Raw genomic sequence first — 15,909 nt, 5'->3', positions numbered from 1 at the left:
GGAATTTCTGAGCATACATGTCTGAGGATGTATAAGTCTCCCAGTTGATGTGGGAGGTGTAGTTAAGAAATGTCTTTTAGGTTTAGTGCATAGGGACTTCATGCTAGTTACATAAGAAGTATGGACTGAGGGGTATATAGACGGGATCCTGTAGTTAGCTATGATATGGTAGGAAGTTTTGTTAATAGTAAGTTGAATGTAGAGGAGTTCCAGGATATTATCTTGTCTAATGAGCCTGGAGGTGAAATGATTTTTAAGAATATTGAGACAACCCATCACCTTTAGTGCCTTCATCTAATATGGTGGCCCTGAATTTATAGTATGCATTGAAACCCTACACTGATGGAATGCTGTCATTGATCTCAAACCAGGTCTCCATCTCAATGCATATATCAAGGTTTTCCAGGGTAAAGAGTACATGTAAGGAATGGGATTTTTAATTTTGACTCCTGGCATTGAACAACAAGACGTTTTTGTTATCCAGATTCTGTATTCGCTGGAAGCTTTAGAACACCGATGTTGCCTAAAAAATGCAGTATGCGTTTAGACAAGGATTTAGTCAACATTCAAAAGCCTTGGTGGGTCATAGGTGTAGGCCATCCCTGGTAAAGCAGTTAAGACTGTCTAAAATCTCCTCCTAGCAGATATATGTTTACATATATGTATATATAGTACACTCTTTGAATAACACCAAAATCCAAGCCAGTTGCTGAAGTCAGTAATCTTTTGTTCATATTGCGGTATAATTCTTGATGATGGTAGAATGCTGTTCAAGGCTAAGTTCATACCTGTTTTGGGCACATATCCTGAGGGCTCCATCATGATTCTCTTCATATAGGCCAGGGGAGGTATGTGTCAAGTCATTTAACCCATGTGCACTATGACTATGCCTGTGTCACATGTGTACTTGCGGTGCAGTGATGTGAGTGTATGTGTGAAGTGGCAAATCCTGGCACCTGATAGGCAACTAACCATGACCCTCTGTTTGCACAGCCTGGTGAGTGGTGCATCAATGTGTTTTACTGTGGAGTCACATATTATTAGAATATTGGACTGTAAAGAGTTTTGCCTCATAGGTTTTTAAATTTAATCAATGCACCCCTTAAAGATATGTTTCATGGTGAGAGCTGCTTGCATTTTGTGTTTGTGAGGTTGCTGAGGGTACTTTCTTCTTAGATTACAATTAGGAAGCCTTTCTGGTTTAAGCAGATTACTTTTAAAAGGCACGTATGTAGCTCTATGTGGTTGGTCTAAGCTGTGTATAAATGCATGATGCAGAGCTGTATAGTATTGACAACTTCCTTGTTATCTGTAGTGGCTTCATGTGAGAGATTAGCCTCCAATAATATAGCAATAACCCATGCCTGGGTGTGGGTAATGCTGGATTTACCCATGGTCGGCGTGGTTTGGTCACGAGGGCGAAGCCTGAGTGGCCAAACAAAGACAACCATGGGTAAATCCAGCATTACCCACACCCAGAAGTGGGTTATTGCTATTATACAATGACATTATTTAAGAAAAAAATAATTACTTTTCTTAAATAATGGCATTGTATAATGCCTCTTTGCTGCCCTTCCGCAGCTGTCTGGTATTCTGCTGCAGTTCTGATGCACTGCGCATGCGTATGCTTACGCAGTACATCAGAGCTGTGGGTGGAAGCAACGGAGAAAGCAAGATCTCCATTGCTTTTTACAAACTGTCTCACTATGTTAAAGGAGTTTAAGCAACGGAGAATCTCTGTTGCTTTTTTTAAAGCTGTCTTGCTATGTTAAACCCATTTAACATAGCGAGACAGTTTTGAAAAAAACAATGGAGAAAGCAAGATCTCCTTTGCTTTTTACAAAGTGTCTCGCTATGTTAAAGGAGTTTAACATAGCGAGACACCTTTAAAAAAAGCAATGGAAATAGGAAGATCTCCGTTACTTTTTTTAAAGCTGTCTCGCTATGTTAAACTCGTTTAACATAGTGAGGCAGTGTGTAAAAAGCAACGGAGATCTTGTGTTCTCTGTTGCTGTAAAAAAGAGTTATACTAATGGAAAAAATCCGGGCGACCGGACATTTTTCTATTACTATACCTCTGATTTACAACGTGCATGCTGACCAATCAGCGTGCACGTTTTGGAATATTAATGGGGGGTCATTGTATAATATTATATAACTACATCTCTCACACACTGTGTCATTTTGTTTAAGTAGCAGGTGTGTGTCAGTGAGCATGAGACAATTGCTACATTGTCTCAGAAAGCCCATTTCATGCAGATGTGTGTTAGTGAGCATGAGACAATTGTTACATTGTCTCAGAATGCCCATTTCAAACAAGCTGGTTGCAGAGACAGTTGGAAAGTGCAAATCCATGATTCCCAATACTTACTAATGTGGGCTAAAGGAGAAAATAATGCCTATGAGATTTAGAGTTGATTTACTGGCGTGGTATCTGATTAAAAGAACAATCTAAGTCTACACGCAAAGAGCAACATGCCTGTTAGCACAAAACTTTGGGCAACTCCTGAGGGAGGCATAACATCTTGTACTTAAGATATTGATTTGGGGTATAGTAGCAAGTGAGGATAGAGAAAGTCTGAGCAGCAACACCAGGCAGGTAAATAATTTGTCTATAATGGCTATGAAATCAGCCTTAGATATACACAGTGTTGTGCTAATTACTTACAAAAGTAATAAGTTACTATTACTAGTTACTTTTAAGTGAAAGTAATATGTTACTATTACTTATTACTTTTCTAAAAAAGTAATGTATTACTATTACTAGTTACTAACTAAAGTAACTAGTTACTGTTGATTTACTTTTATATATGTATACTTTATCAAGTCTCCTGTTCAGATTTACTCACATAGCACTTATGTGTGAGGAATACATGATTACTGCACATGAATACGAGTGTATTAAAGTTGTATACACAGTGTTACAATAATGATGAATAGCATTTTACAGTTTACAAAGTTCCACAGGCTAGTCTTTTTAGTCAGAGAGTTGCAATGTAATACTTAAACCAAAGTATGCACAGCCAGCAACACAAGACCCATAACAAGTTACAACCCATCACATTTTCAGCAATGTACATTAGGCTAATCTGCTAAAACAAATGCTGAGGACGCAAAAATGCTTACAGAAAATGTCATACAAGTCTATCAAGTCTGTTAATACAACAACGTCAACCAAAATATCACTTTATATAACTATTCAGAATAACTACACATTTCTGTTGGCTCGAAGGAGCAACTTTTCAAAGTGTTCATCAGTGAGTCTATTTCTTCTTGCAGTCAGCACTTGTCCACCAAGACTCAGCAGGTGTTCAACAGATGCACTAGATTGCAGAGCTGTATTAATGTTCAGAAATATCATCTTGACTATAGGGTAATTGTTGAGAGAAGATATTTCTCTGGAAGGGTCAGTCAGATACATGTCCATCTGAGAAGTTATGCTAACATTGGCTGGCGTAGACTCTTTGAAACTGAAGAAGCCATCTTCAGCAGTTAATGCAGAAGCTTCAGATGACCCATGTGCAGGTTCATCTAGTTTCTGCATGGCATCAAGGAGCAGAGCTTTTCCTCTGAGTTTCTTCTCTTCAGTGTCCATCCCTTGCAAATGGAACTGTGGATGCACTATGCTAGCCAGAATGACCTCTTCATGCTCCAGAAGGTGATTTAACAAGCTCCACAGACTGCCTGACTTCGGACAACTTGTTTTGCAGGCACGTAATGGTGCGGATCAGGATTCCCATGAAGCTTTTTCAGCTCTGACTCAAGGAAGTTTAGAGCCATTGCCAGGGGCTGCATTGCTTGCACAAACTCAACAACAAAGGTAATTTCTGCAGGGCTGAAGATGACAATTCCAATCTGCTCACATATCTCATTCAGTAAGCCTTCACCCTGAGTTGCAATGAGCTGAATTCTCTCCATCATGTAGAAAGTGGGATTCTATCATGTTGCGTTGGGAATAATCAATGTCAGATCACACTTATTTTAAGCCACCTCAACAGCTTGGGTGCTGTGACTAGCCTTGTTCCAAGCAAAATAGCATTTGGCCATGGTGCTTCGCATGATCTTTTTATACTGTGCATCACTACAAGCACATTCAGCATCTTGCATGGCAGTTAGATTCAATGTGTGTGCTGCATATCTCAGATGGGGAGGTAATGAATAGGTGGTCTTGCTTTGCCCTTACTGACTCAGCACAGCTGTCATGCTGTTGTAAATCACTTCACCATCATCCTTCTCATCTTAGAACAGAATGCTTGTAGTCTCAGATCTCTCACATTCTGAGAAGATGGTGAAAGCCTTTAAAAAATTGCTGCCATTGTCAGTAATTGTTGCACACACATTTTGATCTATTTTGTACTTGATGGGAATGCTCTCAAGAGTTGATGCTATGAGATAATATGTATGTCTTCCCTGTAATCTGCAGCATGACAAAGCAGCTAACTTTCTTTGAAGTGTGTCACAGTAGATCAGTGGGTGGTGACACCAAAGAAACTTTTTTTGATGGGTCCAAATGTCAGCCGTAGTGTGCAGCATACTATCAACATTCATTCTGGAAGAAGCTGCAATCATGTTCTTATCATTCATAAGCATATTTGTGTACTTTTCTATAAGATCATATATCTGTCAAATCTCTGTGTTTGCTTAAAGTTAAATCACTGTCTCAAAGCAAATTCTTTCCTCACTGCATCATTATTAACACCAGACACAACCTTGTCTTATTAATTCATCTCAGATCACCAAATCTGCACATTTTTGACTTGCTTCTCAAGTCATTTATATATGCTGCAAAAGTTTCACCAGGCTTTTGATCTCTTGTGTAAAATAGTGCCTTTCCACTATAATATTCATTTGAGATTTGCACATTTCTCTAAATTTATGTTTTAAGCACTCAGTCTTCCCACGTTTCAGCCTGTATTACAATATGGCAGTTTTCCCCCTTCTCTGCATAAACAGCAGGTGCATACACAAATGAATGTTCTCTTTTAATGGCTTCTGAACCAGCTAAATTGAGCAGAATAAATGCTTTTGTATGTGTGTCTTTATCAGAAAAAGCAGCCTGTATGAAAATATTATATTCTTGCTCTCACTCTCCAGTTTTCAGCAATATTATTATCAAACACAAGTGGATCAGGTCAGTGAAATCCCTCCGCCATGCCAAATAAGTGTCAAACACACACCACGTACTTGTAATTGTATTCAGCTGTACAACAGACTCTTTGAAATAGCTGTACTCTTTGAAAAGACTGTACTGTAATACTGCACACACTGCCAATACTTTGCACAATTTAGATACCTTGAATACCTTTAGTTAATGTGAAAAAGTAGTACATTGTGAAAAAATACAGTCTTCTTTTTTGAACATTTTATATGATAGTTTCAAATGTTTTCGTAATTATTTCAAGTACTTTGTCTCAATTTTGAGCATTTTGTTTATTCAGTAATTTGTTTGGAATGTTTTGCTTTATATTCATTGAGGGAAAAGTCATTTAAATGAGTTTATGAACCTGGAAATATTTTCTGACCTATTTATGAGTCATTTTGCAGTTGCTTGAGCCAGTCTTGTAAATTCCTCCATTTCTGACTGTGCGCCTCATGGTTTTAATTAGTTTTGACTTTGGATCCATTCTGAGAACGTCACCCGTCTTGTGTATTCAAATAAGATGACGAGGCTTGGGTGTTCATTTAAGATATTTATTACACGCAAACATCAGAATGGATGACTGGAACATAAAACTTAAGCGAACTAGCTAACTGACTGGTATATACATACATGCGTTCACTCCAGCTGCTTACACAAAATGGCACTCTGCTTGCACTTGCTTAGTACTTTCTTTGCATGTGCCCATGAACTACAGTGGCTTTAAAAGTACAACACACACACTATGATCTACACTCCTCGTGATCGAGTGGGTTTCCTCAGGGTGTTCCAGTTTCCTCCAACATTCCCAAGACATACTGCAGGTGGATTAGACATTCTAAATTGGCTTTAGGTGTGAGTGCGTGCATGTGTGTGCCTTCTGAAGAAGGTTGAATGCTGGGCTGGCAACTCAACAATGTAAAACTCCACTGCCACTTGTTCTACAGACTGATCTACCGTGGTGATCCCTAATGGGCAGAGCTGAAAGGAGAAGAAAAAGACTAGTCTTTACAGCTAGAGAGTCACAGATAATAATTAAACCAAACCAGCCAACAGCACAAGACCTATAAAAACGTATCACATTTTGTCTATTTTCAGCAACTAAAAATCGAAACCTGAAAAGAATTTTAAATAGAACATAAAAAACAGTGTCAGGACAAAAGTTGGTTGATCCTAGATCCACTTGAAGCATCCTTCTTGGTGCAGGGGATTGGGGCATTGGGTGCTCAACTGATGAGTTTGATTCCAACTGGTGGTGGTATGAAGAACCAATGCCATTTATTATACTGCAAGGTAAGGATATGATCTCTGGCAGGCTAGAATTGTCCAGTGTTAGGGGATGTTTTAGTGGGTGAGAGTCCCACAGAACCAGGGCAGGGCTGGAGTCTGGTCATCATTAGCTTTCACCTCCTTGCACTGCTAAAAAATGAAACAAATTTTGCTCCAGACTAATTCTAATGATCTATTATGAATGCTACGTGCTATGAGCTGTGACAACATTATGTTGTCATTTTTTATCCAAACTGCCACTTCAAAGTGTCTATTACCTCCTAACTTCTGATTACTATTCATACTACATAGGGACCCCGGAAGTTTTACATCCCTCTTTAGGAGGAGGCTATATCACCCACATTGAGAACCACTGGTTTTAAGCAAAAGTAACTCAAAAGTAACTCACATTTAAGTTACTAGTTACTAAAAAAAGTAATATATTACTATTACTAGTTACTATTTTGAAAAAGTAACTAGTTATATTATTAGATACTAGAAATTGTAATATGTTACAGTACTCTATTACTTATTGTAATGCATTACTCCCATCACTGGATATACAGGAACATACTGCTGCTTAACTCTGATGTTTATACAGCTAAAACTGAGCAATGTAGTTGAGTAAGGTTCCTGAGAGAATTTGAAAATAAATGTGTCTGTGTCTGTTAAGTACAGTGTTGAGAGACTGCCCAGAACACTGCCACTGACTGTTACGCAGAGTATAAAACTGAAAGAACTAATACTAAAGTTGTTAGAACTCCAACCAATAATGTCTAGTCCCAGAAAGAGCAGCAGATTATTCACTACCACTGAATAATCACTACTGCTCTCAAGATATTTACACCTAGACTAGAGAACTAACCAACAGCTGTACTACTAATTGATTGCTTTGCAGAATTATACCTTTTAACTATGCAGCAATTTGCTATGAATTTGTCAGGTAGTCATTTAAGGGACCTTTCTGTTCAACTGTTGTGTTTTTTGTGCAATTCCATTTGTAAACAGGTACCAGTAAAACACATCACCTCAGCATCAGTTCTTCATGAATTGTTAATGTTCTATGATAGTAAGCATTTTGGAGTTAGTCTAACATCCTAATGCAATAACTGATTTTCAGTATAACATTACGTTCAGTTGTGTGAAGTAGTCATGATGAAGGCAGACTTATGAGCAATAGAATCATTGCCACAAGGAATTCCATGTATGATATGAAACTGAGCAGCAGCCAAACCTAAGACGTTTAGCCAGATGTTTTCTGCATTTGGGCATCCATCATGGTGTATGGTGCCAGTCATGCACCTTTGGCAGCAAGGCCATAAAGCAGAGCTCATCACGTGCATTTCTTTGTTTTCTTTTGGTTCCCAAGAAAAGACAGAGAGACTACACCAAGAAATAATTCTAGGGCAAGCTAGAAAGAATGAAAGGAGACAAAGGAGGGAAGTAAATAGTGCGGGAAGAAATAGCCAGGGAATTGTTATGGCTAGGCTTGTATAGGCCCTAGGGCTGATAGTGTAGTGCCAACCTATGAACCTAAGAAGAAAGTAGTGCTTAACTTGATTAATTTGCTGTTACTGATGTCTTTCGTCTCTTCCCAATTTTGTGTTGAAAAAGAGAAAGATTTTAAAAGTATTGTTGTTATAGCTTTTAAATGTATTTATGCTGTTTGCTCACCTTTCCTTAAGTGTTTGCTTTTTGTTATAAATGTGAAAAAAGCATTTATATAGAACACATAAGCATAATTTGCTTAGGTTACTCTGTTTAAAATATTTTTTCTCTGTGACTCAGAACTAAAGGCCATTGCTGTCTAGCCTGCATAACTGAATATTGGTAGGTGAATGCGTTCAGATGATAAGACTTAAAAAATATCAATAGCACAGTGCTTTGCACGCATGTATACTGTTTTTCATGTAACATAGTCTCAAAAATATTCATAAAGATGATCATTTTGGTGGCATCTCCCAGAGCTGAAGACAAATACGTGTAAGTAGTAATGCTCTCCCTCAAACCATTTTTTATGTTACTTTAGCTGCTGGAATGCTTGTTGCCTTTATTTAATTGTATTTCTTTGTAACTTTATGCGTGTTTTATTGATATTTTAATATGCATTTCTATTTATGCCATGATTTTCTTTTGAAAATTTACTTGTTAGGTCATGCAATACATAACAGTTTCTAGTGTGTGTGTGTGTGTGTGTGTGTGTGTGTGTGTGTGTGTGTGTGTGTGTGTGTGTGTGTGTGTGTGTGTGTGTATCTGTGCACATGCACACCTGCATGTCTAGAGTAGCTGAATTTCTGTTTTCTGTTGCTATCGGAATTGCTATACTTTTCTTTATGTCATTCAAGTCACTTGTCTTCCTACACTACTTCATTAATGGTTTGTGGAGATTACACTTTCACTTTCATCAGGAAGTCATTTTTTCATTTTGGATACCTTTTTTTACTCTTCTTAATTAGGATACGTACTTAAATTTGATTTTAGTGATCTTATTGTTGTAAAGTCTGTGTCAGTTTTTTTGAAGTTTGAAATATGTAAGTGAGAAAGGATTTGTGACTGAAGGTGAGGACTTGGTGTTCTTTATGATTTTTATCCCCTCTAGTAAAACAGATTTGATGCATATGCAGCCGGCAGTCTGATGGTTTAATGTTCCTTGCCCTATCATGGAGGGAAAATTAAGTGTCTTGAAGTTTCAGATCATGTCTTCTCTTGTCCTACTGTAAGGCCAAAGTATTAGTGCTGGTGACTAATGAACTTTTCTTAACTCTACAAGGTGAGAAAAGATACGAAGCATGTGTTTCTTAGTCACTGTTTAACAGGTGAATGGGGTGAATTCCAGAACAGATTTTTGTACTAGTGGCCTGCTTATTGTGGATCGTAAGAGTACAGAATACTCTAATGGTGGTCTAATCATGCTGATAAATAATGGTAGCCCTCTGCTGGTGATCCTTCTACTATGGTTTTTACATTTGATCAATGAGCATGCTTAATTTAAGTTGCTTATCAAACAGCATACCTCAATCAGAATATGTGCAAAAGTGGTCACTGTTCACCTAACACCTAGTATCATATGGGCAGATTTTGTAATGTTATTTTGCATATTTTTTACAGTTAACAAATCGCTTACAGTCATGAGTTTCACAAATTTCAGATCAGCTGTATATTTATTTTCTATAAACTGGCCGCAAGTTGTTAGCTTATAGCTTTGAACTAACTTTAATCTGCAATATCCTTTCAAATAAATACTCCTTAATCCATCTTTACTACATTGTTGCTTTACTAGTTTTCATTGCATTAAAGCAAGAAAGTCTACTCTGGAACTGCCCCCATTTGCCTGTTAGACCATGACTAAGAAGGTGGCACATGCTTCATATCCTTTCTGACCTTGTATAATTAACAAAAGTTAATCAGTCACCAGCACTGATAGTTTTAACCTACAGTAGACCAGAGGAGACAATATTTGCAACTTCAAGACACTTAATGATCCTCCCATGACAGCATACTTGGGTTTAGAGAAAGGCAGACTGATAATATTGAGAAGAACCATCTGAAGCCTGATTAGATGCAAAAAGAGAGGGAGTAATGACCTTGTTTGCATAAGCAGTGGTCCCTGTTTTGAATGATGACTATGATTCTACAAAGGATGCCAGCAGTTTGGATATATTTCAAAGCTGTTTAGATATCTGTTTTGGAGATCAGACTAGATGCATTTGGTAAAGAATAGAAAATGTAGAGGCTTGTCCTCACTATCTGGAAAAAATCTGCATATATGTATGCATGCAAGTCCATTGTTTACATTTCTGGCAAAGAGGAGGTAGAGTTTGGTTACTTCTCTTCTGTACTGTATTTTGTACTGCAGCAATTAAAGAGTTACTCATGTTGAAGACTAAACCTTCTTAATATAGACTAAGACATTTGATAACCTCAGAAGATGTACTGTAGGATATAGCTTCAATGGTACATGAAATGCTGACATCAGATAGAAGAACTCCACATTCTGAGTCTTTATTTTTTAAGAGTAGATCTAGTGCATCAAACACAGGCACACACACACACACACACACACACACACACAAAATCATGCACACATTGGTGTACTTCTGTTGTTAATAGGTTAGTATGAAACAAAATGTGATGTTTTCATCTGATCAAGTAACAAACACAACTCAGACTTGTTATACAATGATAGATTACCTACATATAAGAGGCAGCACTAGATAGGGACTTATTCTGTGGCTAGCAAAGGTTGTATAGATTGTATCATACTAGAAAGCAAACCATCACATTCTGAAATATGTTTTATGTTAAAAAGATTGATGAAAATTGTTTACAAAAACTCTGTCTCTCTCTCTCTCTGTCCATTGCAACACAGGAACACAGACAGCCTTCACCATCTGTGCTGTATTGCTAGCTGGAGAAAGCTGAGGGACTGACAGTCGAGCAGACAAAGCATTTTAATGATGCATGGAGAGTATGCACAGTGCAACCATCCTTAAAGTTAACTTGTTTACTGTCATTTTAACAGATGGGCTAAGTCATCTATAGAGTCATATTTTGTTTAACTTTTAAGAAGGCAGAAGACAGCCTTCTTATTATTGTCATGTGCTTATGCTGATCAAAAGTGAGTTGCATGCAGCTCTACTAAAACAAAAGTGGTCTTCTTATCTACAGGAACATCTGCAGCAAGCAGCCAACACAACAGTGGCTTGTCCACCATGTTCTGTGAGTCTGTGAGTTAGACAACACAAGAAATGGGAGGTCTGTTGTCTGTAACCTATTCATAGTATGAGCCTACAAATTATAGAGTGCTATGTACTGTTATTACTTCACTATTAAGAAAAGATGATAAACTGTCAACATCAGATGCTGTCATTTTTTATTTAGGAAATGTTTGAGTATCTTGTTGAAATGGTGTAGTTTTGACATTTCCAATTCAAAGTTTTTGCGCATGAATTGTGAGTGGTTCATATTGCTGTAAAATGGAATATTCTATTAATGCTCATTCTAGGAACTGAGTAGATTAAACAGAGTACATACATTTACTTTTTTTACTTTACATGTTTGGAGCGTGTAAGGTGACAGGCAAATAACAGTACAAACTATCCTCCTTATTCTTTAACCTGTGCAGTACTAATAGGTAATGTGCAAGCTTTGATTGCATTAGTATTCTGATATCTAAACAGGAGGTTTAATGAAAGATTCTGAATGCTTCATTCTGTCAAGTAAAGTAAATGTAATGTAATGTTGGGTTTCACATCTTTTCATACACTTAGTATTTAACAACTGTGAATAGGTTTTGTTTATTTAGTTATTGAATGATTGATTAATTCATTGTTCAATAGATAGGGTAGTGGATTGATCTGAGAGGGCCAACTTCAACTACTGTGCAACAGGAAAGCAGAACATACAAAATTGAGTGCAAACAAGGGTGAGATGTTTTAACCTTTATAACAGAGATATAAACTAAAGAGAGTCAGATGTTGGTAGGAACTGAGCAATTTTAATATAATGGTGCAAAAATAATGTGCAGAAATATGAAATATACATCTGATTTATATTCAGCTTGATGTAATTTTGGAGATATTATATAAAAAGTCAGTCTTGACCTGGTAAACCTGATATTTTCTGCATATTACTTTTGAATGATGAAAATGGTGCAGTTGAATATGGGTGGTGATGAGTTATTTGAGGATAGTAGATAATATTTAGACAGAGAGGTTGCGGGGTAAGAGGTGGTACTGCAAAGCTAGTTCTGGAAATGCTGACATCTGTTTAAGTAGTGAGATAGAATAATGTCTATAGGTAAAATAGAATTATATTTATGTACTTGAGGTTGAGGAAAAGCAGGAACAAGTTCATCTAGTTTTTAGAAACTGCAGATGTTTAGATATAAATGTTGGGGATTTCACTCATGCTTACAGATCACCCCAGATTTTAAGACCATGTACTGAAAAAGCACAGTCTGAAAAGTTTAACGAATTAAGGGAGCTTTGCTATACAGGAGATTCATTAGACTGAGACTTGAGAAAATAGAGTTATCCTAGAATATAGTTTTAAGGAGAGCAGAGAGGAAATACCAAATTTAAGGGCAGATGGTTTTAGCTTTTTTTTTTTCTTTTTTCATAAGGAAGATATTAAATAAAGGAATATAGTACTAGTTTGCATATATTATAGATGTTCATCATTGTGGTCACACCTGCAGTAGTCTTAGCTATATGGGTTTTATCTTGCTAAGGATATAAATGCAAGCCATCTTCCAAAGATTTCAGGGCACCTTCCATGCACCCAAACCATTAGTCTGCTTGAGGGTCAGGTTTGGATGCCAAGCCATTCAGAGCTTCTGAAACTCCTCTTGTGGGCTTTCAGTGATTCATGGTCTGCTAAACCTGTTTCAGTTTTGGGCAGACAAGTTCCGTTCATGGAAAAAAATCTTCCACTTTACTATTTTTTATCACAGAAATCTTAGTATCTGATGTCATTTTCATTCATTCCTAAACTCATGGTTCTCAGATCCAACATCAGATCCAACATAGTCACTTTTGGCAGACTCATAAATCCAGCTTTTGAGCTCCTCCTCCCTTTATCCAAAATGCCCCACTCTCCCTGGTTTACCTCAGATCAAGTTTGTGACATGTACCTGACACTCTACTACAAATGGATACAAGATAACAACATACAGAAAGTCTGGAGCTCAAAGCAGGAAATAGGTAAATTCCCAAAATGACATCCCTTAGGTCTCACTAGCATAGAGGGAAGGGGGTTGGAGGGTGGAGATTTGAAGAATAATGAAAATGGACACCACAAATGCATCAATATGATGAGTACATCATTTTTTATCTGATGTTGTCAGTTTTATTCTTTCCTTAACTGATGAGACAGAGTCCCCAGCTGGATGAACCTTGTGTGGTCCTCATGGAAGGATATTCTAGAGTACAGTGTAACCAAATGCTGCCCTATTTCTCGATAGTATGTCCAACTTCTAATGAGCAATATGAATATGAGCATTGGGCTAAGTGGCAGCTGCCCAAATATCATCTGTGGAAGCTCTTGACCAGAAGGCAGGTGAAGTGTCTACCAATCTCATGGAATGTGCTTTGGGGGGGTGGGGTTGGGTCAAGCTAAACCTCTTTTTTTAGAGGCAAAGGATATACAATCAGTTAATCATTTCACTAGTATCACTTTAGAAACTGCTTTACCCAGTTTGTTCTTGGAAAAAGAGACAAACAATTAACCAGATTTTTTTGCGATCCTGTGTTTTGTGTAAACAAAACCTCAGCTGCCTCTGTATGCACAGAATATGCAGCATATATTCACCTTTGTTTGAGAAATTAGGAATGAAAACATATAAATTGATGACCTGATATAAGCTAGATATAGAAGCTATCTTTGGTAGAATGCATGGATTTGTGCATAAAAAGACCCAATCTTTATGGAAGATCAAGTAGAAAAATCTTGCAGAAACTGTTTGGAGTTCAGATTTTCATCTAGAAGAGGTAATAATGAGCAGAAGGATTGTTTTCCAGGAGAAGAACTTAAGCTGAATCTTAGCAAAAGGTTCAAAAGGAGTTTGAGTAAGAGCTTGTAGGAAAATAACCTCAGCCACAGATGGGTGGATTTGCGGTGGTCAAAACTGATTTCTCAGACCATTCACCTTTATCTCCCTCTGGTGTAGTCCCTACCGCCATCATTGGACTGGGAAATAGATATGTCTACTGCAGCTTTTGGAGCACCCTTGGCTGACAAAGGAGACCCTCTCATTAATCCTGAGAGAAGAGTCACAGAATGCCATTCTGCCTTTCCAAAAAGGTGTGCCCATCCCTAGTGAGGCTTTTCCTGGCAAAAAAATGTTTGTTTCTTCAGAAATTCCTTTCAAAAGAAACAAAAACTTAGACATATCTCTTCCCCTGTCTCAGTTAACTTGGGTGGGAGTGATTTATTGGGCTTAGCTCAGGGTTTAGTTCAGACTGTTGACCCTGCCAAAGGTCTTTTTCTGGTAAAAGAAAAAGAGATTCTTCATTTTTTGAAGAAATTCAAAATTTTGAATCTCAAAATGATTGGGTAAGGACAGAGTCTGTTTTGTCTGCCAAGTTTCTGTTTCAGATTCTGATGGATGTGTGGTTTCAGCCAGACCCTTTGAAGGATTATCTTTTTCTGAAATTATTTCCAGAACAAGTCAGTTGTTTTGGCGAGAAAATCAGGATGGTTTGCATGCCATTAGAAAGTGCTATGACTTATCACAATTTGAATTTCCAAGACCTACTCCAGTTCCTTTTGTTCTTTTGGCTCTGGAACATGTTTTTATCATAACTTGTAACTTCCCTGATAGTCAGCCTGCTGTCACCAAGAAAGCAGATAGTTTGTGTAACGTTCCTCAGTCTTTGAAGTTTTTATATACTCATCTCAGATATGATCCCACAGCTATGGCTTTAGTTAACTCAGCTACTGCTAAACAGTTGGTTACTACTAATCCCTCTCTTTCTGACAAGGACAAGTAGGGTTTTTGATAGATGTAGGAAAAAGTGTATTCTTCTTCAACACTTGTTCTTAAGATTCCCAACTATCAAGCGCATATGTTAACATTTATGCTTGATTATTTTAAGGATATAGAATACTTTGGCATTTATTTCTTCTTCTGAGGAGAAATCTGCTTTGAGTACTTTGTTTCTTTGTCTCAAGTTAGCTACCCATTGTTTGAAATGTTCATATTATTCTGCTGACACTACTTCCAGAGGTACTTCCACTGAAACTGTTATGAGGAGATTTGCTTGGTTGAATTCTAAAAATCTCAAAGAAGATGTTAAAGGTGAAAAATGAAATTTTGAATTCTCCTCTTGATAAGGACGTTTTGATCTTCTGATGCAGAGGCTCTTAAAAAGTGTGATGAGTGAGTTAATCAGACTCAAAGGCTCTCCTAGATTTTCACCCCTCCTGTTCCAAGTTTGCCAAAAGACTTGATGCTTCCTCTACAACCTTCTTAAAAAAAAATCAATCTCCTGGTAAGAAAACATTTAAAATGCAGTAAGGACGGTCTGATACATCTGAATGATTATGTGAAATACTCCCCCACCCCTTGCCAAGCTCTTAATCCTTCCAGATATATGAACCTCAGTTTTTCTCTTTGTCAGCAGATAATTTCAGACAATTGGGTTCAGAGAGTTATCTATCAAGGTTACAATTGGCAGTGGGAGACTTTCCATTTGGTTATTCAGCATATGCTCCTCCTTCTCCTCAGTTAGGTGAAGGGTTTTGTTCAGTGATGTTCCAGGTGCCAAAGATAGAAGATGCTTGGAGACCAGATGTGTATCTTTCCTTTCTCAATCAGTTTGTGATAGTGCCCAAGTTCAAAATGTTGTCACTTCACAGCTTATTACCTGTTATTTCCAATTTGTGTATTCTAGAAACCTTAGATTTAAAAGAGGTGTATCATCACATTCCTACAGATCAATATTTCAGACATTTCTTAAAGTTTTTTGCGTCCAGATCTCATTATTAAATTTTTATATTAA

General features: G+C 37.4%; 1 protein-coding gene across 2 annotated transcripts in view; it reads left to right on the top strand.

The window, feature by feature from the left end:
- Positions 1–15,909, top strand: part of FGD3 (FYVE, RhoGEF and PH domain containing 3) — a 1,715,774-nt gene that overhangs the window by 1,414,790 nt on the left and 285,075 nt on the right. Inside the window, exon 18 of one of the 2 annotated variants that reach the window (XM_044078147.1) lies at positions 10,776–11,265. The exons of the other annotated variant lie outside the window; for it this stretch is intronic. Coding sequence (XP_043934082.1) covers positions 10,776–10,814 — 39 coding nt within the window. The 3' untranslated portion in view covers positions 10,815–11,265. Of the gene's footprint in view, positions 1–10,775; positions 11,266–15,909 lie in introns of those variants that run through there. 2 annotated transcript variants of the gene reach the window in all.

The sequence above is a fragment of the Protopterus annectens genome, chromosome 7.part0 (assembly GCF_019279795.1).
Source record: "Protopterus annectens isolate FY-2018-M chromosome 7.part0, PAN1.0, whole genome shotgun sequence".
Classification (NCBI taxonomy): Eukaryota; Metazoa; Chordata; order Ceratodontiformes; family Protopteridae; genus Protopterus; species Protopterus annectens.
Note: the sequence above shows the minus strand (reverse complement) of the source record. Positions and strands in the feature narration are given on the sequence as shown.